Below are 24,569 nucleotides of genomic sequence, written 5' to 3'. Positions count from 1 at the left end.
AAAATGTTTCTGTCTTTTAAAAGACTGGCAACAAAGTCACACTGCTTCTTTTTTCAAAAATCTCAAAAATCTGGCATGAAGACAAGTGCAGATGTTTGACTTCAGATTGTCTCTACGCTCTAATTGAATTGCATAAATGTGTTTTTACTGGAAAGTCTGATTGTATTGAAGTCTGTGATAAAATGATCCTTGTTCTCATAAGGAAAATTTGAGTATTTTGACAATAAGGGGTTCCCTCAGCAGCTGTTTGTGGTGTTTTTGTTGTTCAGAGCCACAATAAAACAGATTTTAACTACATGGTGAATCATAAATAAAATAAACTTGTGGTGACACACTTTAGTTTGATCTGTGATCTGTCTTCACTCCGGCATGAAACTACATCGATGTTGATGTATAGCATCAGTCCGATCAGATGCTGCGTCTATTCAATAAGTCAGGGGGCGGGGCCACCGCTAAAAGACTTCCACATAGGATGCTCTCGTGTATCCTTGCTTGTGCCTCCTCCGATATGCCTCCTCTATCCTCTATCCTCCGAGCACAAATAAGAGCTTTGGGACGGTTGTAAAGATGGCGCCCGCAAAAGAACTTCCGGTTCAAGCGAGGATAGACGAGGGGAAAATTAAGGGCCTTGGAACGCAGCCATACAGAGGAAAAAAAACAACAACAAAGCAACACAAAAAACACACTAAAAACTGACCCCGTCACATCCCCCCACAGCCAAAGGTTGGCAGTCTCTGCAACTGTTAATGTCCAAAACGGGCTGGTGGGATGCCCCGGTTAGATCTGGCAGAATGCCGTACTGGTTCCACCTCAATACCTATGGGGATGTTAGGAGCAGGAGCTGGAGCAAGTTCATTAGTTACAGGCCCAAAAACACAATAAAACCCAGATTCCTCATCAGATCTCTCTGTGCTAACTGGTGGGGCTACAGGCATGTATTGTAAGGCCTGTACACAGCTTAAGAGAGTTCCTGTGCAAAACCTTCTCTCTTCCTTCCTTCTCTAGTCATACTCTATACACTAGGCCTGAGTCTCCCACTGTCTCCAAAATAAGGTGAGGGTCTGGATCCCAACCCCCATTTAACTTCCCTCGTCCCTGTCTGTTCCTATCACGAACCCATACCCGCTCTCCATTCAATAATGCTGTTGAATTAGCCCTTTGGTCATAGCGCTGTTTCGCCCGTTCGGCTGCTCTGGTCATTTTTTTGTGTGCCAGACCATAAGCGTACGTCAACTTTTGGTGATGGTCTCGAACCCAACCAAAAAAACAAAAACAAAGCAACACAAAAAAAACACAAAAAACTGACCCCGTCAAATCTGCCAACATATTAGGTTGCCAGGTTTGATATCACTGTGTCCATACAGACACCAAAACCTGTTCATCATGTCCATATCTGACACACTCTTGCCCTGTATTGTTTTTTTTATACTGTTTGACTAACATTAGAACCCGCAGTGTCCACCTGTTTTAGGAACCAGTAGGTTTGGTACTATTCACTGTCTTCTTTATGTTATTATTCATGCATATTTTTCATGTCAAAATCACTTTAAGGATAACAAAATAGTTTCACAGAAGTCACAGGGATCAAGAAAAAGTTACTCTGTGTTTTTCTGTGTAATTTTAGCTCGTACAGACAGAACACTTCAGACTCTTTTAAAGTGTTTGCAGTATCTTCAGTGACACAAAGACGACACCTGCTCACACTGAGGTTACACAAAGTCTTCATTGAGATTAGTTTCATGCACGGATGTCTGTTTTCATCTGCAGACTACTGGGATCCTCTGTGCAACAGTTTTCCTATTTGTCCAGCTGATGGCACTATAATACTAAGGCATGCAGTATACAAGCTTGACCTAAATGTAGCTCTTTATTAAGATTTGGAATGTTGTGACAGTACACGTGATTATAGCACAAATTGTCCATAAGGTTTTGCAACAGCAGAAAATCTGCATTTTAAGATGATATCTCCAAATCCCAAAAAATCAACCCAAGCAATCTTTGTTGTGCATCAACAACAAACCAAACCACTGTTCAAGTTGACGAAGTGCCCCTAAAACTCACTGAAGATGTGATAAAGTCTCAGTCTTTAACAGCATGTCATCATGGGATTTGTTGTCAAGAAACCCAACAATCTGTCAGCCCATCTCTCAAAACTTACATAATAACTGAGAAAGGCTCAGTAATTCCTGCTGTAGTTTCTAGCAAGTTGTACACAAACAAGAGGAAGTACCATTGACCCAAATAAGTGTTTCCTATTCAGCGTCTCAACTGTTGTCAGAAGATGAACACATTTTCATACCTAAGCTTGAAAGTCGCTGCTGTAACGTGATTAATGTTGTGAAAGTGTCACTGTTTGGTTATAAGAAACTTTATTTAGTGCTTTCTTACTGTAACAACTTAACAAAGTGCTTTACAAAACAGAATTGGGCAAATATAACCTGACAAGGCAGATAAAATCAGAATAAGGAAAATAATTTTCATATATTACTGTAAATGTGCTTTTTTCAAGTATTTTCAAATGAATTGCCGAGAGGAGACCCTGAGTGACCTCTACCCATCAGTGTGTGTTTACTGCAAAGACTCTTTCACTTTAATCTTATCAATATTCAAACATTCCAGCTACAACAAAAACTACTTTTTATCAACTCGGTTTGTCTTTTTCATTTGTGAAACAACAATAACTGACGTATGTTTCCATGTGATCAGATTGTCCTTTTAGTCAAAGCCATTAAAAAGATGTAAAAAGTGTCCTGGCTCCTGTTGATCAGCAGCAGAGTTTCAGGCTTTATAAGTCAACACATGGCGCGGTGTGTTTTTACACCTGACGGGGTTCAGTCTGTGTGGAGGGGGCGTGGTGCATCAGCTGCAGGAGAGAGGTGTGGAGAGGGCTCAGGAGAGCAGCGCCAGGTGAGAGTGATTGACACAACTGCATGGCATTAGCTAATCACTCTCTCCCTTTTAAAACACAGTAGCGTGCTGGACCTGGGAGGGAGGATGACTGGAGCACGCACACTCCAGAGGGGTGTTGAGCTGACGGAGCACGGCAGCAATACGCCTGTGAACGGCTCTGTACTACTGTGGTAGTGTGTAATTAATAAAAGTAATCTGAACTGTTATTGTACTCCGTGTCATATCTGCTGAGGAGAAACTCACGGTGGCTCAAACCACGCCACATTGGCGCCTGAACAGGGACTCAGCAGAGATGTCGGAGCCACAATCGCCAGTGACCACGCTGGCGCAGATGTTGGCGGAGGTGGCAGCTATGAGCCGGGACCAGGCAGCGCTCAATAGGCAACAACTGGCCGCTCTCCAGTTCCAGGCGGAGAAACAAGCGGAGCTGCTGGAGGTGATGGTGAATCGTGTTGGGGGGGCGTCGTCAGCCCCCTCGCTCGCTGGTGTCACGCTCCAGAGGATGGAGGCCCACGATGACCCCCAGACTTACCTGGAAATGTTTGAGGCGACGGCGACGGCGTGCAACTGGCCGGAGGAGGAGTGGGCTGTGCGCCTGCTTCCCCTGCTGTCGGGAGAGGCGCAGACGGCGGCCCTCGCCCTACCCGGACCCTCCCGGTGCCGGTTCGGGGACATCAAGCGGGCAGTCCTGGACCGTTTGGGGTTCTCCGCAGAAGACCAGCGGCGCAGGTTCCGGGGGACCAAGCTGGGTCCCGCTGATCGACCATTCGTCTACGCACAGCAGCTGAAGGATGCGGCGACCAGGTGGCTTCAGCCGGGGAGCTCTGCGGGCGAGGCGCGGCTGCTGGAAGCCGTAGTTTTGGAGCAGTTTGTGGAGGGGCTCCCAACGGCCACCTCGGACTGGGTGCGCTGCCACCGCCCTGCGGATCTGGCGGCTGCCATAACTCTGGCGGAGGACCATTTGGCTGTTCTCTCCTGGGGCCGGGCACATGAGGGTCGGCCAGCCTCTCCCGTCCGTCCCATACCGGCGCCCCGCAGGAGACCGGTGCCGGGTCCCCAGCCCTCCACGGCCGCTAGACCCTCTCCTCGCCCGCGCACTAATCCTCCCTCTCTTTTCGGTCCTTCCCAGGCTCCAGCCGCTACGGGCGCTGCTCTCGACCCACAGAGGGTTCCTCAGGCGGCAGGGCAGGAATGCTGGAGGTGTGGACAACCCGGACACTTCCGCCGAGAGTGTCCACTCATGGAGGTCGGTCAAGTGGTCCGGGTTGTCGGACCTCCAGCACCCTCCCCCGGTCTAGGAGGGACGTACAGCGTTCCGGTAAGGATCCAGGGTGGTACACATCAGGCAATGGTGGACTCTGGCTGCACGCAGTCTATAGTTCACCAGAATCTGATTCGACCCGGGGCATTGAGGGAGGCGGGCTGGGTGGATATTAGGTGTGTGCATGGGGACATCCACAGATACCCTGTAGTACCAGTGGAAATTCGGTTTAAGGGAAAAAAGCATAGTGTGAAGGCTGCGGTTAGCTCCCGCCTGACGCACCCCCTGATTCTGGGTACTGATTGGCCGGGGTTTGACAGATTAGTGGGACAGTGTGTGGGGGTGCGTTCACGACCGACAGGGACATGGGATATGTGCGCTGTGCTCAGTGGTGACGCGAGGTTGTCCGACACTGCAGACGGGGAGGGGGAGCCGGCGGTGCCTCCACCGGAGGCTCCGCAGGTGCCCGTTTTTGCCTCCATGGAAGATTTTCCACTCGAGCAGTCTCGTGATGATACTCTACGCTTTGCCTTCGACCAAGTGATAAAAATTGATGGTCACATGGTGCGCCCTGATGCAGCGTTAACGTATCCCCACTTCTCACTGCGCAGGGACAGATTATACAGGGTGAGTCGTGACACTCAGACAAATGACATACTTACCCAGTTGTTGGTACCAAAAAGCCGCCGGGAAATGGTTTTCCAGGCGGCTCATTTTAACCCGATGGCTGGGCATATGGGGTATGAAAAGACACTGAACCGTGTAATGGCCCGATTCTATTGGCCAGGCATTCGGGCAGACGTGCGCCGCTGGTGCGCGTCTTGCCCTGAATGCCAGTTGGTTAACCAACCGGCCGTCCCGAGAGCGCCCTTGCGCTCATTACCACTGATTGAGATCCCGTTTGAACGTATTGGGATGGATCTCATCGGGCCATTTCACCGGAGCGCACGGGGATATCGCTTTGTGTTAGTTCTTGTGGATTACGCAACGCGATATCCAGAGGCAGTGCCGCTGCGCACCATCTCTGCAAAGAGTGTGGCGCAGGCACTGTTTCAAGTTATCTCCCGAGTCGGGATCCCGAAAGAGATCCTGACTGACCAAGGCACCCAGTTTATGTCACGAACACTGAGAGAACTGTACGGATTATTGGGCATCAAGTCTATTCGAACCAGTGTTTACCACCCGCAAACTGACGGCCTCGTTGAGCGCCTGAATAAGACTTTGAAGTCCATGATCCGTAAGTTTGTGCACGATGATAGTCCTAATTGGGATAAGTGGCTAGATCCTCTGCTGTTTGCAGTGCGCGAGGTACCCCAGGCCTCCACGGGATTTTCTCCCTTTGAACTGCTGTTTGGCAGGAAACCACGCGGGGTTTTGGACCTTGTTAAAGAAAGCTGGGAGGAAGGTCCAAGCCCCAGTAAAAATGAAGTGCAATACGTCCTGGACCTGAGAGCAAAACTCCACACACTGGGGCGGTTATCACGGGAGAATTTGCTCCGGGCCCAGGAACGTCAGCAGCGGCTGTACAACAGAGGATCTAAGCTAAGACAATTTTCACCGGGAGATAAAGTGCTTGTATTACTCCCATCGTCCACCTCCAAATTACTCGCCAAGTGGCAAGGACCCTTTGTGGTCACACGACGAGTGGGTGATGTCGATTATGAGCTTGTGCGATCTGACAGGGGAGGGGCTACGCAGATTTATCACCTCAACCTCCTAAAAGCATGGAGAGAGGCTGAGTCTGTTTCCCTGGTGACGGCAATTGCAGAGAGAGATGAGTTGGGGCCTGAGGTTCCAAAATCGGCCAATCCTGCCTCGCTCCTTTGTGAAAACCATCTCTCACCGTCTCAGAGAACAGATATTGCCAGGTTGCAACAGAGTTACGCTGACGTGTTCTCCCCCCTGCCAGGACGCACAAGTCTTATTCAACACAACGTTGAGACTCACCCGGGCGTGACGGTGCGTTCACGGCCCTATCGGTTACCTGAACACAAAAGAAAAGTGGTTCAGGCAGAATTGAAAGCGATGCTGGAGATGGGGGTAATAGAAGAGTCCAACAGTGCCTGGTGTAGCCCCATCGTTCTTGTGAGCAAGAAGGATGGGTCCATCCGGTTCTGTGTGGACTATCGCAGGGTGAATGATGTTTCACGGTTTGACGCCTATCCAATGCCTCGGGTCGACGAGCTCCTGGATCGCCTGGGCACTGCTCGTTTTTTCACGACACTGGATTTGACCAAGGGCTACTGGCAGATTCCCCTATCTCCAGAGTCCAGGGAGAAAACGGCCTTCTCCACTCCGTACGGTTTGTACCAATTTGTTACACTTCCGTTCGGGTTGTTCGGGGCCCCAGCCACATTTCAACGCCTCATGGACCGCGTGCTGCGGCCACATGTTGCATATGCTGCCGCCTACCTGGATGATGTAATCATCCATAGCACCACTTGGGCGGAGCATGTGCGGCAGGTGGCTGCGGTGCTGGGTTCACTGAGGCAGGCGGGGCTCACGGCCAACCCGAAGAAGTGTGCAGTTGGACGGAGGGAGGTACGGTATCTGGGGTACCACTTGGGCGGCGGGCAGGTGCGTCCACAGGTAGATAAGACAGCTGCTATTGCAGCCTGCCCAAGGCCCAAGAGCAAAAAAGAGGTGCGGCGGTTCTTGGGGCTGGCAGGCTATTACCGGCGGTTTATCCCCAATTTCGCGGAGCTGACCAGCCCCTTGACTGACCTCACCCGAAAGGGTGCCTCAGATCCGGTCCAGTGGACGGAGCGGTGCCAGGTGTCGCTTGAGAGGGTTAAACAGACCCTCTGTGGGGAGCCTCTTCTCCACACACCTAACTTCTCTCTCCCTTTTGTCCTGCAGACTGATGCATCGGGCAGAGGGCTGGGGGCCGTTCTGTCTCAGCAGGTGCAGGGCGTCGACCGCCCGGTGCTCTACATCAGCCGGAAGCTGTCCGAAAGGGAGGCCAGGTACAGCACGGTGGAGAGGGAGTGCCTGGCCATCCGGTGGGCGGTGGATGCTCTGCGGTACTACCTGCTGGGGCGCCCATTCACCCTCTGCTCGGACCATGCTCCCCTCCAGTGGCTCCACCGCATGAAGGATGCCAACGCCCGGATCACCCGTTGGTATCTGGCACTACAACCGTTTAAGTTCAAGGTGATCCATAGGCCGGGGGCGCAGATGGCTGTGGCCGACTTCCTTTCCCGCTCCCATGGGGAGGGGGGGGGGGAGTAGGTTAGGCCGGACGGCTCCCCGGCCTAAGTCGGGCGGTGGAGGTATGTGGAGGGGGCGTGGTGCATCAGCTGCAGGAGAGAGGTGTGGAGAGGGCTCAGGAGAGCAGCGCCAGGTGAGAGTGATTGACACAACTGCATGGCATTAGCTAATCACTCTCTCCCTTTTAAAACACAGTAGCGTGCTGGACCTGGGAGGGAGGATGACTGGAGCACGCACACTCCAGAGGGGTGTTGAGCTGACGGAGCACGGCAGCAATACGCCTGTGAACGGCTCTGTACTACTGTGGTAGTGTGTAATTAATAAAAGTAATCTGAACTGTTATTGTACTCCGTGTCATATCTGCTGAGGAGAAACTCACGGTGGCTCAAACCACGCCACAGTCTGTATACAGCAACAGAGGAAAACAAGGAGTGGCTCTTCAGTGGCAAACCTGGAAAAAAAAATTGGAGCAAATTACCAGACAAAGACACAGTATGTTCAGTAAAGTTCATTGTATGTGTTTTTGTGTTTCAGTCGCTGAATTGCTGTCTGTATTCCACAAGAAAGTACATTCATGAACCTGGAAAAAAAAAAGTTCAGCTTACAGCAATATTCATGATCCTAGCAGCAGCTGAAGCTTGCTAATCATAATAGTAATTAAAATAATAATAATAATAACTATATATGCGATCAGGTATTAACGGGGGCCAAGACTCCCACACAAGTCGCACCTGGTGACCCTTGGGGGCAGTGCAAGTCGGACCTGCAGGCCTACGTGCAGGACGCAAGAAACAGGTAGAGAGCTTTGATTTTAAGTCAATGGGATCTTGGTTGCCAAGTACAAAAGTCTGCAATAAAATGAGTTGGAAAAATCAGGTTTGGCAATTTTTTCTACAAATATGCACCAAGTTTGGTTCAGGGCCAAAGATCTTTTGATAATGTATTTGTCATGTGTTCCCACAGATTCTGTGCGCCAAATTTTGTGCAGATTGGACGCTGAGCCTTGAAGGAGTTTGAAAAAGTGTATTCCGTGGTTTTTTTGTGATTTTGTGAAGATAATATTCCAGGCACAAATGGGCGTGGCCTATACCACGGAATCAGCTCCTAATGGTGGTCATTTGTCATTGTGGTTATGCATAAATACTGCATAACCACGTTCATGAATGGAAGACTAGAAAAGTCTGGTTACCAGCCAAATTTGGGCTTTGAGGCCTAACGATAACTTTTCTAACAGAGGTTACTGTAGTGTACGGCTGTACGCCAGGTTAGAGTCATGACGGCATGACGTCAGCTGCAAGCGTAACGTGTGACGTGTGTTCTGAGTGTCACCTGAAGTTGCTAATAATAAAGCACGGAGTTAGCACACAGTCGTTGTCAGCGCCTCCTTAAACATAACATTGGCGACAAGGATGGAGCTTCCACTTTCACCTTTGCCTCTGTTCCTCGCTCTGCCCGGTGAGCCACCGGTCCCGTGTTCTCACTGGTATGAGTTGTTCGAGACATTTGTGGCAGCCATGGGTCTCGCCGACGCTCCCGAAGCTAGGCTAAGAGCAATGCTAATCCACAGCCTGGGCAACTAGGGACAGTGCATCTTCCGGACTCTCGGACCCTCGCCGGAATACACGGACTGTGTCACCGTGCTCGAGCGACATTTCGCCGCGCCACAGAGCGTCGTGGTCCGGCGGATTATCTTCCGCCAACGCCGACAGCGGCCGGGTGAGTCGGTTTATCAGTACGTCACCGACCTCCGGTGTTTGGCCAGCCTCTGTCAGTTCGGCTTCTTAGAAGAGGAGATGATTCGGGATCAGCTAGCAGAGCACACAGTTGACCCTAAGCTACGTGAGAAACTGTTTACGGCGCCGGACGACCTGTCGCTGTCAAAGGCGGTGGAAATAGCCTTCCAGCTTGAGTCGGCTGCTCAGTTAGCATTGCGGCTAGCGGCGCCAAGCCCGACGCCCCCACTCACCGCGGCCTTGGCACAGACAGTGGCCCCGTCTGCTCAACCATCCTCCGACCTTGAGGTAAACTCCAGGGCTCTCCCAGCATTCACCTTTCAGGCTCGACGCCCTCAGCAGCCACAATCTCACATTGAACGGGGAGAAGTGCATCTTTGCAGGATCTGCCATCGAATTCGTGGGGTTTCGCCTGACGAGCCACGGCCTGAGCCCGCTCCACTCAAATGTCGATGCTGTCCTGCGCCTGCCTGAGCCCTCCTGCCCCGCCCAGCTATCCTCATTCCTGGGGATGACAGCCTATTACCTTCGCTTTCTTCCCCACTACTCTGAGACCACTGCACCGCTGGGCGCCCTTCTCAAGCAGGACGTACCCTGGGCTTGGACCCCCGCATGCCGTGCCGCTGTCCACCGCCTCAAGTCCCAGCTCACCTCTCCACCGGTGCTGGCCCACTTTGACATGCGGAGTCCTACGTTCGTGACCTGTGACACATCCGACACAGCCGTCGGCGCCGTCTTGTCCCAATCGGCCGGTGGTTTGCTTCGAGATCTCTCACTCCGGCTGAGTGCAAGCACTCGGTGGGGGAAAGGGAAGCGCTGACCTGCGTCTGGGCCTGTGAACGTTGGCACATGTACCTGTACGGGCGGCACTTCACCCTGCGGACGGACCACCAGGCCCTCACCACCCTGCTGGGCACAACTGGATCTGGCCACAGGCCACTGCGCCTTTATCGGTGGTCTGAGAGGCTGCAGGCGTACGACTTCACCACACAGTTTACGCCTGGCAGAGAGAACGTCGTTGCAGATCTCCTTTCCAGAGCCACGCCCGGTGCAGTGCCTGACACCGTCCAGGACCCCTCGGAGCCAGAACTGATTCTCATGCTGCACACGCCCCTCCAGGCAGCCATTTCTCTGCAGGAGCTCCAGGCTGCTTCCGAACAGGACCCTGTGTTCGTCCAGCTCCACATGTTTATCCAAGAGGGCTGGCCCGCCAGAGTCTCGGAAGAACTGGCACCCTTCAACCGCGTCAAGGGTGAGCTCTCTTGCTGGAATGATGTCTGCGTTGCACGGGGATTGTGTATAGTGGTTCCCAGCACCTTACGTGCATGGCACGCGTCCTAACCATGATGCATGAAGGTCACCTGGGCGTTGTGAAGTTTAAGCAGCGCTGCAGGGGCTCCGTCTGGTGGCCGGGCATCGACAGAGACGTGGAGGTGATGGTGAAAGACTGTACAGCCTGCCTAACCAGCGGTAAGACAGGTCTGCCCCCACCTCCGCCTTTACAGCCTCTGCCGTGGCCACAAACGCCGTGGACCCACATTCAACTGGACATCTGCGACATCGGCGTCCCCCAGCACCAACGCTTTCTGCTGGTCGCCTACAAACTCCACTCCAAATGGCCTGAGGTCCTCCTTGCTGGTTCTGTCACCACCAAGGTGGTCACTGACTTCCTCTCCTCCCTGTTTACACGCTGGGGCTTTCCTGATACCATCACCACTGATAACGGGCCCCAGTTCACCTCAGCCGACTTCACTTCCTTCGCGGAGGAGAGAGGAGTCAAGCACATTAGAACAGCCTTCTACCACCCGCAGGCTAATGGCGGCGTGGAAAGGTTCAACCAAACGCTCAAGAACGGGCTCAGAGCACATCTGGCAGAAAGCCTCCCATTTCCATCGGCACTGCAGAGTACTCCCAGTCGGTCCCACAAACTGCTCTCATTCTGGTCTGCACCACAGCATAGCTGGGGCCGGCTACCTTCCGCCTAGCCGATGGGTCGCGTTGGCACGCTAACCGCCTTAGGAAGGTGGCGGCGCCATCTGACTCTGAGCAGGCCGCTGCAATCGAGCAGCGTCATGCAGACGCTGACTGGGACATTCCGGAGGCACAGCCTGAGGCACAGCTGGAGGCCCCGGCTGCACACCCACCTGAGCCGGATGCACCGGCTGAACCACTGCAGCTCGGGCTACGGCCGGCTCGGGCCCACCAGAGGCCATCCTACCTCAAAGACTACGTTACAGACTTTTGAAGTTTAGCTAGTGCATAGTCTGTCATGTGGTAGAATAATCCAAAGGGCTATGCGGGCAAACCGGTAGTCTTCCCGGTTTTGTCAGCCAGGTTGATTTGTTAAGAGAATGTTCTGCTGTACTGGTTCGAGTTATTTAAAAGGGGGGGGGGGGGTAAATGTAGTGTACGACTGTACGCCAGGATAGAGTCATGACGGCATGACGTCAGCCGCAAGCGTAACGTGTGACGTGTGTTCTGAGTGTCACCTGAAGTTGCTAATAATAGAGCACGGAGTTAGCACACAGTCGTTGTCAGCGCCTCCTTAAACATAACAGTTACAAAGTACTTTAACAGAACAAAGAAGAAAATCAAAACCGCACATGGTGCATACTGGAGAAGTGAACAGAAAAACATCAAAACATGACGCTCTTACAAACACTAAAACCAAATCCGCCTGTAGTTATTGAACAGCCAATTTAAAGACACTGTGGATCACCAGATCCTCATCTCCACCCTTCACCACCTTGGAGTATCTGGCTCTGCCCTCTCTCTGCTCAAATCCTATCTCAAGGGCCGCACCTTCCGTGTAACTTGGAGGGGTTCTGTTTCAGAACCCTGTCTACTCACCACCGGGGTCCCTCAAGGCTTGGTCCTTGGTCCGCTCCTCTTCTCGATATACACCAACTCCCTTGGCTCCCTCATCCACTCACATGGCTTCTCCTATCATAGCTATGCAGACGACACCCAGCTAATCTTCTCATTTCCCCAGTCTGAAACACGTGCAGCAGCACGTATCTCTGCATGTCTGGCCGACATCTCCCAGTGGATGTCCTCGCACCACCTCAAACTCAACCTGGGAAAGACTGAGCTACTCTACCTCCCAGGGAAGGGCTCTGACCTCTGACCTCCACATCACTGTCCAGAACACAGTGGTTGCCTTCACAGAAACCGCCAAAAACCTTGGCGTAACTCTTGACAACCAACTGTCCCTCTCAACAAACATCACCGCCACTACCAGATCCTGCAGATTCTTGCTGCATAACATCAGGAGAATCCGCCCGTTTCTCACCCAGAAGGCAGCTCAGGTCCTGGTCCAGGCACTGGTCATCTCACGCCTGGAGTACTGAAACTCCCTCATGGCAGGTCTGCCTGCCAAAGCCATCCGACCTCTACAACTCATCCAGAATGCAGCTGCTCGATTGGTCTTCAATCTTCCCAAATTTTCACACACAACACCCCTCCTCCGCTCCCTCCACTGGCTACCGGTGGCTGATACGCTTCAAGACTCTAGCTCTGGCGTACTCTGCTGCTAACGGTTCAGGTCCTACTTACATCCAGGACCTTGTCAAACTCTACACCCCTGCCCGTCCTCTACGCTCTGCATCAGCCAAACAGCTGGCAACTCCCACCCTGCGTGGGTCAACTCGCCTCAGAACCACTTCCAGACTTTTCTCTGTCTTGGCTCCCAAATGGTGGAACAAGCTCCCAACAGACATCAGGACCTCAGACAGCCTGGACATCTTCCACCGCAGGCTGAAGACCTATCTCTTCCAACAATACCTCAGTTAAGTCATGGTCACCTAACAGATATATATAAAAAAATAAAAATAAATTAAAAAAAAACTCTTATTCTTTTCTCTTCTTTTCTTCTTTAACATATGGCACTCCTGTAGCAATGACAGTTAGCTCTTAAAGTTATGTACTTACTTGATTCCTGTGGTCTATGTCTAGTACCATCAGGTTGAATGCACTTATTGTAAGTCGCTTTGGACAAAAGCGTCTGCTAAATGACATGTAATGTAATGTAATGTAAAGAGGCGTGTTTTATATGCTTTATATGTAATTTAACTGTCTACAGACTTGAGAGTTGATTTAAATGAGTATGCAGTCCCGGTAGTGGGGGTTCAACATTCATATTCAGTGTATTGTTATACGTCTAATGTTGTCTGTAAAGCTAAATAGATAGAAATGCTCCATTTTCTGTGTTTGTGTACTTCATATTTTGCGTTTGTGTATCTTACCATGTGTCTGTGTGTGTGTGTGTGTGTGTGTGTGTGTGTGTGTGTGTGTGTGTTTACCTTTTTGTTTCCATGAGCTGGTGACATCAGTGTACAAGACAACCGAAGGATCAATTTCATCTGCAGCACAAAATGTGATACAGTTTGGTTTAAAAATGTACATTGAGATTTTTAAGGTGAATTTTGGATTTTTAAAAAAAATATATATATTTTTAATGTTTTACTCCAAAATGTTTGAGTCCCCATAACTTCAACACATAACAAATTCACTTTTAAAAATTCAGAGCCACATGAACACCATGACCCAAACTTGAGATTTAACCCTCTGCACACCACCATCCTGCTGGGATTGAAATGTATGTTTTCTTTGAAAGATTGCCAAAAACTTAATGGAGAGAGAAACTGTAAAACAGGCATTATCGTTGGAGTTTGAACTTTCCAACGGTCTTTGAATGGACAAAAGGTTTCCTTTAGAAAAAGTGACAAAAATGAAGCTTAAAATTGTGATATTTCTATCAGAATCACTTCATTCTACATGTCTATAGATTCTGAAAGCTAAAGACCACAGCCTGCAACTTTCATGTCTTCTTTAAATTGATGACTGAATCACAATTTAGTTGAATTGTCTTGCTGCAGTTAACCTGTGACAAGTATGTTACTGTCATGACATGAAAACAGGCTGACCTTTGTGGCTCCTCCAGAGGCAGAGCAGCATCACACAGACCAGCCAGAGGTCGACGCCCACCACAGGAAGTAGAATGTGTGTGAGGGGGGAGTTCGGCGGCTCAGGATGTCCTGCTGCAAAACACAAATAGCCACAGACCGACCTCAAGTTCTGTCTGTATGGCTGGTTCACACAGCTATAGATCAACCCTCATATCTGACTCACAGCAGCATATTTTCATAGGTTTTGGAGTCGTTCTTTGTTTCATGGTGGATGTGTATGAAATATAACTAAAAGTAAATATTTGTGTCCATCTTGGAAAGACAACACAGGCTTACTATCTGTTGTTAAAAAAGTTACGGCTCCTCTCACCTCTGACAGCCAACCAGCCGTCTGGAGATTCTCCACCTCCAGAGACGTTACACTTGTAGAGTCCTTCATCAGATGTAGAAACACTGTGGATGGTCATCTCTCCTGTAGAGCTGCTGCTGATGAAGAGGCCGTCTTTATAGAAATCTGCTGAGATGTTGTTGGAGGAGAAGGTCGACTTGGTTCTGCAGCTCAGAGTCACAGCGTCTCCCTCCATCACAGGGACAGCAGGACTCTCCAGGATCACTGGACCACCTGAGGGACAGAAAGACAAGGAGACAGTCAACACAGGATCATTTACAGAGCGGAAAACTTCCTCTTCTTGACCTTTTACACAATTTTTCTCTTCTGCATGTACATTGAAATTGTATATCCAATCTACTTTTACATAAGGTTACAAGACATGTTTTTTGTCGGTAAAATGCATCATTTAACGTCCTTAAATTAATGTTGTAATGCACACTGAGACTATTAAACAAACACAAGAAGTTGAGGTAGGGTGGTGTATCCAGGCGGCAACCACCAGGTTTAAAAAGTGCAACCAATGCAGAATCGCTTTGAAACTGTATTCTTTGTAATGTCCAGCAGGGGGCGACTGCACTGGCTGCAAATAGAAGTTTGATTGTTTATAAGTCTATCAGAAAATAATCCTACTTCTGTCCTGATATATTAATAATAATAATAATAATAATGCATCGGTTTTATATAGCGCTTTTCAAAATACACAAAGACGCTTTACAAAAACACAGAGTGAACAAATGTACAATACATACAATACATAAATATTCAAAAACAACAGTACAGTGGATAGGAAAGAGACAGAGGGTGGAAAATGATTTATCAGGAGTTGTAAGTGATGTTGAAGAGGTGGGTTTTGAGTTGACTTTTGAAAGACGGCAGTGAGTCGGAGTTTCGGATGGCCAGGGGGATGGAGTTCCAGAGGGTAGGGGCGGCAGTGGAAAAAGCTCTGTCCCCTATGGTGCGGTATTTGGTCCTGGTGATGATGGTGAGGGTGTTGGCGTCAGTGGAGCGTGTTCGGTGGGGGTGAATGGGGCGATGGAGGAGATCTGTCAGGTATGAAGGGGCAAGGTTGTTTAGGGCTTTGTAGGTGGTGAGGAGGATCTTGAAGTGTATGCGTTGTTTGACGGGAAGCCAGTGAAGTTGACGGAGGATGGGCGTGATGTGTTCTCTGGAGGGGGTGTGGGTGAGCAGTCGGGCAGCGGAGTTTTGTACATATTGCAGTTTTTGAAGGACAGTGGAGGGGAGGCCATACAGGATGCTATTGCAGTAGTCGAGTCTGGATGTGATGAAGGCATGAATTAGTGTTTCAGCGGCTGAGAAGGAGAGAGTGGATCGAAGGCGTGCTATGTTACGGAGGTGGAAGAAGGATATTTTGGTGACGTTGTTTATGTGTGACTTGAAGGAGAGTGCGGGGTCCATGTAGATGCCAAGGTTTCTGACCAGGGGGGAGGGAGTGACAGAGTGACCATCGATACAGAGTGTGAAGTTCTCGGAGGTGGGGAGGGTGGATTTTGGGCCGAAGATTATAATTTCAGTTTTACTGCTGTTGAGTTTGAGGAAGTTGTGGTCCATCCAGGTTTTTATGTCGGTGAGGCAGTTGGTGAGGGTGGAGAGAACAGTTGGAGTGATGGTTTTGGTGGTGATGTAGAGTTGAGTGTCGTCGGCATAGCAGTGAAAGTGAAGTCCATGGCGGCGGATGATGTGACCAAGTGGGAGCATGTAGAGGATGAAGAGGATGGGGCCAAGCACTGAGCCTTGGGGGACTCCGTGTGAGACAGGGGTGGTGTGGGATGTGTGATTGTTTATTGCGATGTAGTGAAATCTTTCAGACAGGTATGAGTTGAACCAGGAGAGGGCGGAGTCGGTGATGCCTATGGATGTCAGGCGGCTGAGGAGGATGGAGTGGTTGACGGTATCGAAGGCAGCACTGAGGTCCAGGAGGAGAAGAATGGTGAGAGAGCCGGAATCAGATGAGAGTAGGAGGTCGTTTGTGACTTTGATTAGAGCTGTTTCAGTGCTGTGGTGGGTTCGAAAGCCAGATTGGAATGTTTCATATAGGTTATTGGAGAGGAGGTAGGTCTTGAGTTGAATTGCGATGGCTCTTTCCAGTAGTTTTGAGATGAATGTGAGGTTGGAGATGGGTCTGAAATTGCTGGGGTCGTCGGAGTCAAGACCAGGTTTTTTAAGGAGAGGCGTGATAGCAGCAAGCTTGAGAGGTGGGGGGACAGTGCCAGAGGTAAGAGAGGAGTTGATGATGTCAGTGATAAGTGGGGCGACAGAGGTGAAACAGGCTTTGACGAGTTCAGAGGGCATGGGGTCCAGGGGGGAGGTGGATGATTTCATGGTGGAGAGTATTTTAGAGAGGTCTGCTGTGGTTATTGGTGAGAAAGTAGAGAGCCGGTGGTCTGAGGATGAAGGAGGTGTGGGTTCAGGGGCCGGGGTGGAGGCAGAGGAGGTTGCAAGCTGGTTGTGGATGTTCTCTATTTTGGAGTTGAAAAATGAAATGAGGTTGTTGCATTTCTCCGGGGTGAATGAGGATGAAGTGTTGTCGTGGGGCTTGAGGAGTTTATTTATGGTGGAAAACAGAGTGCGTGGGTTGGAGGATCCAGAGTGAATGATGCCAGAGTAGTAGACAGAACGGGCTTTGTTTAGTGCTGATTTGTAGAGGTTTGTGTGCTCTTTGTATGTGAGGGCATGTACTGTGAGACCGGTTTTCCTGTGAAGTCGTTCTAATTGTCGCAGTTGTTTTTTGAGTTTGTGAAGTTCCGGGGTGAACCAGGGAGCCGAGTGAGTAAAGGTGACAGTTTTGGTTTTCAGGGGGGCCAGATTGTTTAGGCATGAAGACAGTGTGTTGTTGTAGATGTTGACGAGGTCCATGGGGGTTGGATTTGCAGGGAAGGTGAGACTGGAAAGAGTGTTTGCTATGCAAGTGGAGAGAGAGACTGGGCAGATGGATTTAAGGTTGCGAAAAGTGATTTTGCGGTCCTGTTTGGGTTGGAGGGCGGGAGTGTCAGCGACGAGTGTGATGGCCAGGTGGTCAGATATGGAGAGGTCGGTGCTGGAGATATTGTGGATGTGGAGGCCGGTGGAGCAAACCAGGTCTAAGATGTGGCCACGGTTGTGGGTGGGAAAGTTGATGTGTTGTGTGAAGCTGAGGCAGTTGATTAGGTCCAGAAAGTCCATGGCATTTTTGCAGTCCGGGGAGTCAATGTGGAGGTTGAAGTCGCCGAGGAGTAAAACAGATGGTGAGATTGAGGAGAGTGCGGTGATGAATTCAGAGAGTTCTGATAGAAATGATGGGTTGGGTTTGGGTGGACGGTAGATGATTGCAATGATGAGAGGTTTAGGGCCGGGTAGTTTAAAAGCCAGGTGTTCAAATGATGGAGCAGCAGGGATGGAGAGAGGGCGAGGTTGGAGGTCTTGTTTGTAGATGGCAGCAATGCCCCCTCCTCTGCCCTCAGGACGTGGGTTGTCCAGGTAGGAATATCCAGTGGGGGTGGTTTGATTTAGTGAGAAATAATCCAGGGGTTTTTGCCATGTTTCATTGAGGCACAGAAGGTCAATTTGTTGGTCGATGATGAATTCATTGAGGATAAGACTTTTATTGTTGAGTGATCTTGTGTTGAAGAGGGCGATTTTTAGGTGCTTTTGTTTTGAAATTGATGGGACGGAAGTAGGAATTTGACGGAGGCTGAAGGTGTTCACTCTGGACGCATTCTGATGACGTGAGCTGTTGTGATGACGCGGAGAGCAGGTGCGGGAGCCGGTGGGTGAGCTGCGGTCAGACCAGAGCGCTGGGATGAAGTTTTCTGCGGTGGAACTGTAAATAAACTTGCGGCGGGACCCTCGATGAATGTAGCGGGGACGGAGGAGAAGTCGAGAGTTTTTTAAAGTGGTGATGAGTTCGGTTGAAGGAGGAATTTGGGGAATGAGCTGACGGAGCTGCAAGGATGAGTAGCGAAGTGCCATGTCCGAGGCTGTGAAGAGGCAAACGCTGGAGATGGATGGTGACCGGTGAAGAGGCAGAAGGTGGAACAGGATCAACAACCACAGCGTGGTGGATGGAGAGACCAGCCCGCTTGGGCCCATCAGGGTTGGAGGCCGGAGAAAGCCAACGTAGCCGTGCAGCTAGCTCAGGGAGCCGCCACCACTGGCTAGTTAGCCGGCTCAAGTCGAAGGGTAGCGGTCCCAGCCAGCAAGGGGCTAGACCGCACCGAGACAGGTGGAAACCTGCCCGGATCTCTACCCTCAACTTAGCGGCGATGGAAGCCGTCCACTGAATGGGAGCAGGGTTGGTTTGGGAAGAAGGCAGCGGGCCGAAGCAGCCGCACCGGTACAGGTGGAGATCCGTCCGGGTTTACCTTCGACCAGGTTGCGGCGATGGATCCTTCGACACCGTGCGGTGAGTGTCCAGGCTAACACACTGCACAGAACACTGAGAGGGGCTCTGAAACAGTAGCCTAGCACCACCGTCGTTGTTGCTTTGAGAAAAATCCAGGTAGATTTAGCCGAGAATGTAAAGAACGTAAAAAGTTTTTAGAGTTTTTAGAGCGAGAAGCGGCAGCCAAGCGCGCCAGCGTCCTCTCGTCTCAATGTTGTGTGGATGTGAAAATATTAACTCAGTAAATATTGAAGATGAAAAAACACATTACACTGCGGTCATGACCTGCCAGTCATATGGTCGTTGGACCCTAAACCCTCCTGCTTTATTGTGTTTGACTCAAAATGGGACCATAATTTACTAAATTAACATCATTTTGTAATAAAAAACACTTGAAACCAACGATTGAGATCATAAAATCGTTATGAGGTCACAAATCAAGTAAAGAAAGTATAAAGTGGAACTTTCCTACAGTCCTTGGACGGATAGTCGGTTTCCGTCAGAAAAAGTGACTAAAACTAAGCTTAAAATAGTAATATTTCTGTCACAATCACTTTATTCTGTGTGTCTCATTTAAAATGTGTCCAAAAAGTGGTTGGAATAACTAGATCCTGTTAAAAACAATACAATTGTTATTAATATGGGAGAATGTTTTATTTTTTTCTGATTTCTGTCATTCTAACTGTGTTATACTGCACAAGGACATGTTTGAGTTGTTCCCATTGCTAGCCATGATTGTGCTGATTCCATAGAGATGCATGATTTATAGATTTATGTTGGGATTCTACCACAGGTGAATTTTGGGTTCATTTGTGGACTTTAACATTAGTGTTGTGTTTGTGACTAAATGGAACATTTGCTTGAGTCAACTCAGCAAAATGGCAGAACCTCCATTTTGTCCCCTCTCAAGAACTTCAGTTCCCAGAATGCACTGCATTTACGACACCTTCCAGGTGTCGTGCCATTGGTCAAGGCACCCTTGACCCCACAGGAGGTCCACTGGCCTGCTATAAAGGAGACAGTCCTCCTCTCTCTCCATCGCTGCTCTCTCTCCACCGTTCCTGCTTGGAAGCATCTCCAGGAGGGGATCCAGATCCTGGAGCCACCAGCCCTCTCCTCCCTCACTCCCTGCTGAGATCCTCTGCAGCTGAGGTGAGGCCTCCTACAACCAGAATCTCCTTTTCCACAAGGGATCCTGAACAACTGCAACTCTGACCTTCTCTGCACACCAAAGTTGCATTAAATGAACACAAAGTTCATTGCAATTGTCAGAGAAAGCTCCAATTCAACAACAAGGACAACCAGCAACTTAATTTGCAAGACGGCAAATTATTGAACTCAACTTCCTTCTTCCACTCTTCTGCTGAAAAGGATTCTCCCCCCTTTGGACAATTTTAAATCATCTCTTAAGACTCATTTTTTCTCCCAGGCTTTCGAACCTGTGTGAGAAGAAAGTTGTTTCTGTATGTTGTATTGCACATCTCTTGTAATATATTATTAGATCAAATTGTCTTTTATTTTTATTTGTGAGTTTATTGTTATTCATTATGTATCTTATATTGGATTGGATTTTGTTGTTGTTGTTTTTCAGTTATGTAAAGCACTTTGGTCAACCTTGGTTGTATAAAGGTGCTCTAGAAATAAGCGTGACCTTGACCTTGACCCTTTTTCTCCGGACTCGTGAGTAATGTAACTGGGCTTAGATAAGAAATCAGCAAGGACTTTAGCAACAAGGATTTGACCTGTGATTAATGATTTGGTTTATATGTGTGTTTCAAGTATATTTATGTGACATTCGTGTTACGATCAAAGTTGTATGTTAATCTTGCTTTATACAGACAGTCAGTCTATATGCAACTAACTATACTAACCTTTGACCTGCTCACACACTGATTAAATTAACGCTCATAGCTGGAGTTTTACGACTCATTGTTTGAGGAGTGGCAACCCCCCTCACACACACACACACACACACACGCACACACACGTTTCCTTCTCTTTTGTAATGTAGTTCTTATTTTATAGATGTGTACTTTTATTTGCTTTACTTGTTTAGAATAAATACCTTTTGATTACGAATGCTTTCTATTTAATGTTGTACATTATGAATGATATGCCATCCTCTTCTTTGACAAGAATTCACGATTCCTTCAACCACTATTAAATATTAATATGGTAATTTGATTATAATTATATTCATAATTAATAATCAGTGTTCCAAATTGATAGTTTAATAACTTTATGAGACTGATTTAGGTGAATTGGCTATATTTTTCTGTTCTTACAGATGGTGCCCCTTTTTACGAGCTGACTTAGAGTAAATCAAGTCAAATCATTTCTTATAATTAATAATTGTTTATGATAATTATTAATAATTCTTATAGCCATCCAACCACACTTTTGAACCGTGAGATCCACACAAGTGTTGCTCAGGTTCATTCTGCATATTTGGTATCCTTATGGAAGGGATAGCATTTATGATAACGCCCTTTTATTAATATATTTGACGCCCTGTGCAAGGTCATCATTTATTCATAAAAGAGCCATCCTTAATCCCCAACATTTTTGGTGATCCTTGATGAAGGCAATTGGTATCTTTAAACAGATACCCCAACATAGTTGACGCCCCGGTGCGTAATTACAACACTTATATATATTTTGTGTATTCCAGTGAAATACACAGAGGGGAGAATGTGAAAAAATGCCCTGAAACAGCTGGTTGGTTCTGCAGCACCACAGCTGCATCACGTGTTAGCCACGATATGACAGAAAATAGTGAAAAGGATCAATCACAACTCTCTAAGGTCTAAAAGACGAAAGATAGAAGTACTCACCAACAACAGTGCACAGTGTTGTGAAGTCCATGCTGACTGACTGACTGAAGAGCAGCAGCATCACACCACAGGCCACAGCTTCCTGTCGTTATGATGAAGTCCGGCTACAAATGTGTGAAGACGTTGTTTCTGCAAGATGTCCTCCTTCTACTTCTCACTTGATTTATTACCTCAGAAAAAAAATGAGGCGGCAACATTATGGTCTCAATCTCTAGTTTCAAGATTACTTCAAGACAATCTGATGTTAATGTGTAAATAATGGTCCAATTTATAAGAACACTGCAAAAAAGGGGTGTCTAAACATAAGATAAAAACATTAAATCTGAGGGAAATTATCTTGCTGGACAGATAATTTCACTTGACAAGATTTCTTAAATTAAGATTGTTAAATCTAGAAATAAGCATGTTGAACACTTAAAATAAGAAATTAACTCTTAAAACCAGATAAGTTATCTACCACTTCTAAATCTAAAGGTTTTTTTTATCTTGGTAAGAAACAAATAATTTGCAGTGAAGATAGATGATAAAGCAAGGCATGATTTGGGGCGTGGCTACCTTTGATTGACAGGTGGCTAACATGGCTTGTAAAGCGTATCCACAGCACTGTGTACATCTGAACTGCTGTCAACCTGTTTGTCGTGTTTCCGTCTCAGAACTTTGACCCTTTCACTGTGTGTTTTCACTTCAAAGTTTATTTGAACATTGATGAATGTAACTCATACACTTATATAACTTATAAACAGTCTATGGTTAAGAAAATCTACCTGGCATGTGTACGTGTGTGTTGTATTATCATCTCATATTGCGTGTTAACACATATCTTTTTGTTGACATTATTTGCGTGAATGGCGTTCAATAGAAACAAGTGAAGACAACTAATTTACACGTGAAGCAGTTACCTGCTGCGGCAGGACATGGAGCCAGTTTTATTGTTTCCATTTACTCCTTTTATGTACATTAATATGGCATTAAAATGTGATTAAATTTGATACAATCACAACCTGTCAAACCCTTTAAACTCAGATAAAATGCATCACAAAAGAAAACTTATAGTTTCCAGATTCCATAAACAGGTCGGACGCTGTGCAAATAAATATGGACATGTTTATGGGTTTTTAACATAAACTATACCGCTTTGTTTAATTTAAAAAAAAAAACTTTGTGTCACAAAATATTAGCAAACAATCAGATTCAGTTTTATTTGCGACATACCAACTTTATTTCCCAACCTTATGTTGATTCTATTTCCTGTCTGTCGTCCTCAGCTGCTCTTCCTGAGGTTTTTGAGGTTTCTGACATTTGTTTTCCCATGAAAGTTTTTTGTTGTTGTAGTTTTTCATCATATGAATCAATGATCAACGCTAAAACTGACTGTAGGTTTGCTTTTGTCCAGGACCAGGACTGTTTCCTTCATGTGGCTGGTGATGTCTCATAGTTTGTCTGCCACTGGTTGAGGCTGGTTGGTGTCTCGCTGCCACCTTCAGGACAAAGTTTGACACTACAGCAACATGAAAGAATCACAGTTTTCCACTCTGACTCAGAGATGATGCACTGATTTGCAAAAACATTGCACTGCAGCTAGTGATAAAAAGTAGGCCTTTGAGTCAGCAGGGCATTATATTACTGCCAAATATCACTGGTTTGTGCTGTGAACTATTTTTTTAAAATCACAGAGAACATGAAGAGAAACATTCTCTTACTGGTACAGATAGAAAGTCCAAACTGCAGTAACTCAGTAGCAGGAAAAGGGGCAGACAGGTATACTGTAACAGATTGCTTTAAGAAAACAGCCAAATTGTGACAGTAACATACTTTTTTTCCATTAAAAAGGTATTATACTGTAGAAAACAATGCATTCTGGGCAATACTTGTAGGTAGTTTGCCGTTTCCCATAAAATACTGTAATATACCATAAATAGCATTGCATTCTGGGAGTTATGGTAGAATCAACAGCGATGAGGCTGAGAAAATACGGAAAGCTACTGTATCTCTAGAGGAGACATTCAGCCAACTCTGGCTGATCTTTCCTTTCTTGGAACATCCATTTTAATCCTGCATTTCTTGATCAAATCACAGGGTAAGTTGAACTATGTTTTATTTGTTAATCAAAATCAATTAATACCAACATTGTTGTAATATCTTGTCTAGAAGTGGGTGAAATAACACTCCAAAGTTTGGGCGAGGGACAAAATGACATGCCCATTTTCAAGGGGGTCCCTTGACCTCTAACCTCAAAATATCTGAATAAATATGTGTTCTATGGGTACCCACAACACTCCTCTTCACAGACAGGCCCACTTTATGGTTGAGAAATCTTTCCCATGCATTATACATATGTTATTTTCACCAATTGCACCAAAGTGAATCAGAGTCAATCAATCAAGTAATTTATTATAATTAATAATAATTTCTGATAATTAATAATAATTCTGACAGCCATCCAATCACACTTTTGACCTGTGAGACCCACACAAGTGTTTCTTGTTGTTTGCATTTATGCCAACAACATTTACAACGTAAATAATGCTCCGTGTAAACCCATTAACAACGTGTTGGTGCCCCCTGTAAGACATCCATATCATTTATTTGTAACCCCGATGTTCCCAACATACTTACTGCATTGGAAATGTGTTTTCACAGGAAGTCTGATTGTATTGAAGGCTATGAGAAAATGCATTCATGGTCTCAGTTGTTAGTTTCAGGTCTATAATTATCGATTTAAAAAAACCACACAGGCCAGCTTGTTTCAGTGCTTAAGGCTTTAATTTTGCAGGAATAAAGAAAGAACAGTTCACAACAGTTCCAACAGGATGAGCTGGACATTGTAGCTGGGGAGAGGGACCTCTGGAATGCCCTACTTAGCCTGTTGCCCCCGCGACCCGGCCCCGGATAAGCGGAGGAAAATAGATGGATGGATGGCTATATTTTTCCTCTGTTTCACAGAG

General features: G+C 47.5%; 2 protein-coding genes across 2 annotated transcripts; one reads left to right on the top strand and one right to left on the bottom strand.

Moving 5' to 3' along the window:
- The first annotated feature begins 2,880 nt into the window (after window positions 1-2,880).
- LOC131989303 (uncharacterized) lies at window positions 2,881-7,402 on the top strand. The gene is made up of 2 exons (XM_059354495.1): window positions 2,881-2,907; window positions 4,040-7,402. Exon 2 carries the CDS (start codon window positions 4,151-4,153, stop codon window positions 7,400-7,402), a length of 3,252 nt encoding a protein of 1,083 aa, XP_059210478.1. The 5' UTR covers window positions 2,881-2,907; window positions 4,040-4,150.
- A 3,727-nt stretch (window positions 7,403-11,129) lies between these two features.
- Window positions 11,130-21,731, bottom strand: LOC131989302 (uncharacterized). The gene is made up of 6 exons (XM_059354494.1): window positions 21,625-21,731; window positions 14,392-14,643; window positions 14,040-14,153; window positions 13,416-13,475; window positions 11,604-11,658; window positions 11,130-11,328 (listed from the first exon to the last, which is right to left on the bottom strand). The coding sequence occupies exons 1-6, from the start codon at window positions 21,683-21,685 to the stop codon at window positions 11,130-11,132; spliced, it is 741 nt and encodes a 246-aa protein (XP_059210477.1). The 5' UTR covers window positions 21,686-21,731.
- Between the last annotated feature and the right edge of the window lie 2,838 nt (window positions 21,732-24,569).

Source organism: Centropristis striata, chromosome 17 (assembly GCF_030273125.1).
Source record: "Centropristis striata isolate RG_2023a ecotype Rhode Island chromosome 17, C.striata_1.0, whole genome shotgun sequence".
Classification (NCBI taxonomy): domain Eukaryota; kingdom Metazoa; phylum Chordata; class Actinopteri; order Perciformes; family Serranidae; genus Centropristis; species Centropristis striata.
This window is presented reverse-complemented; position numbering and strand designations above follow the sequence as displayed.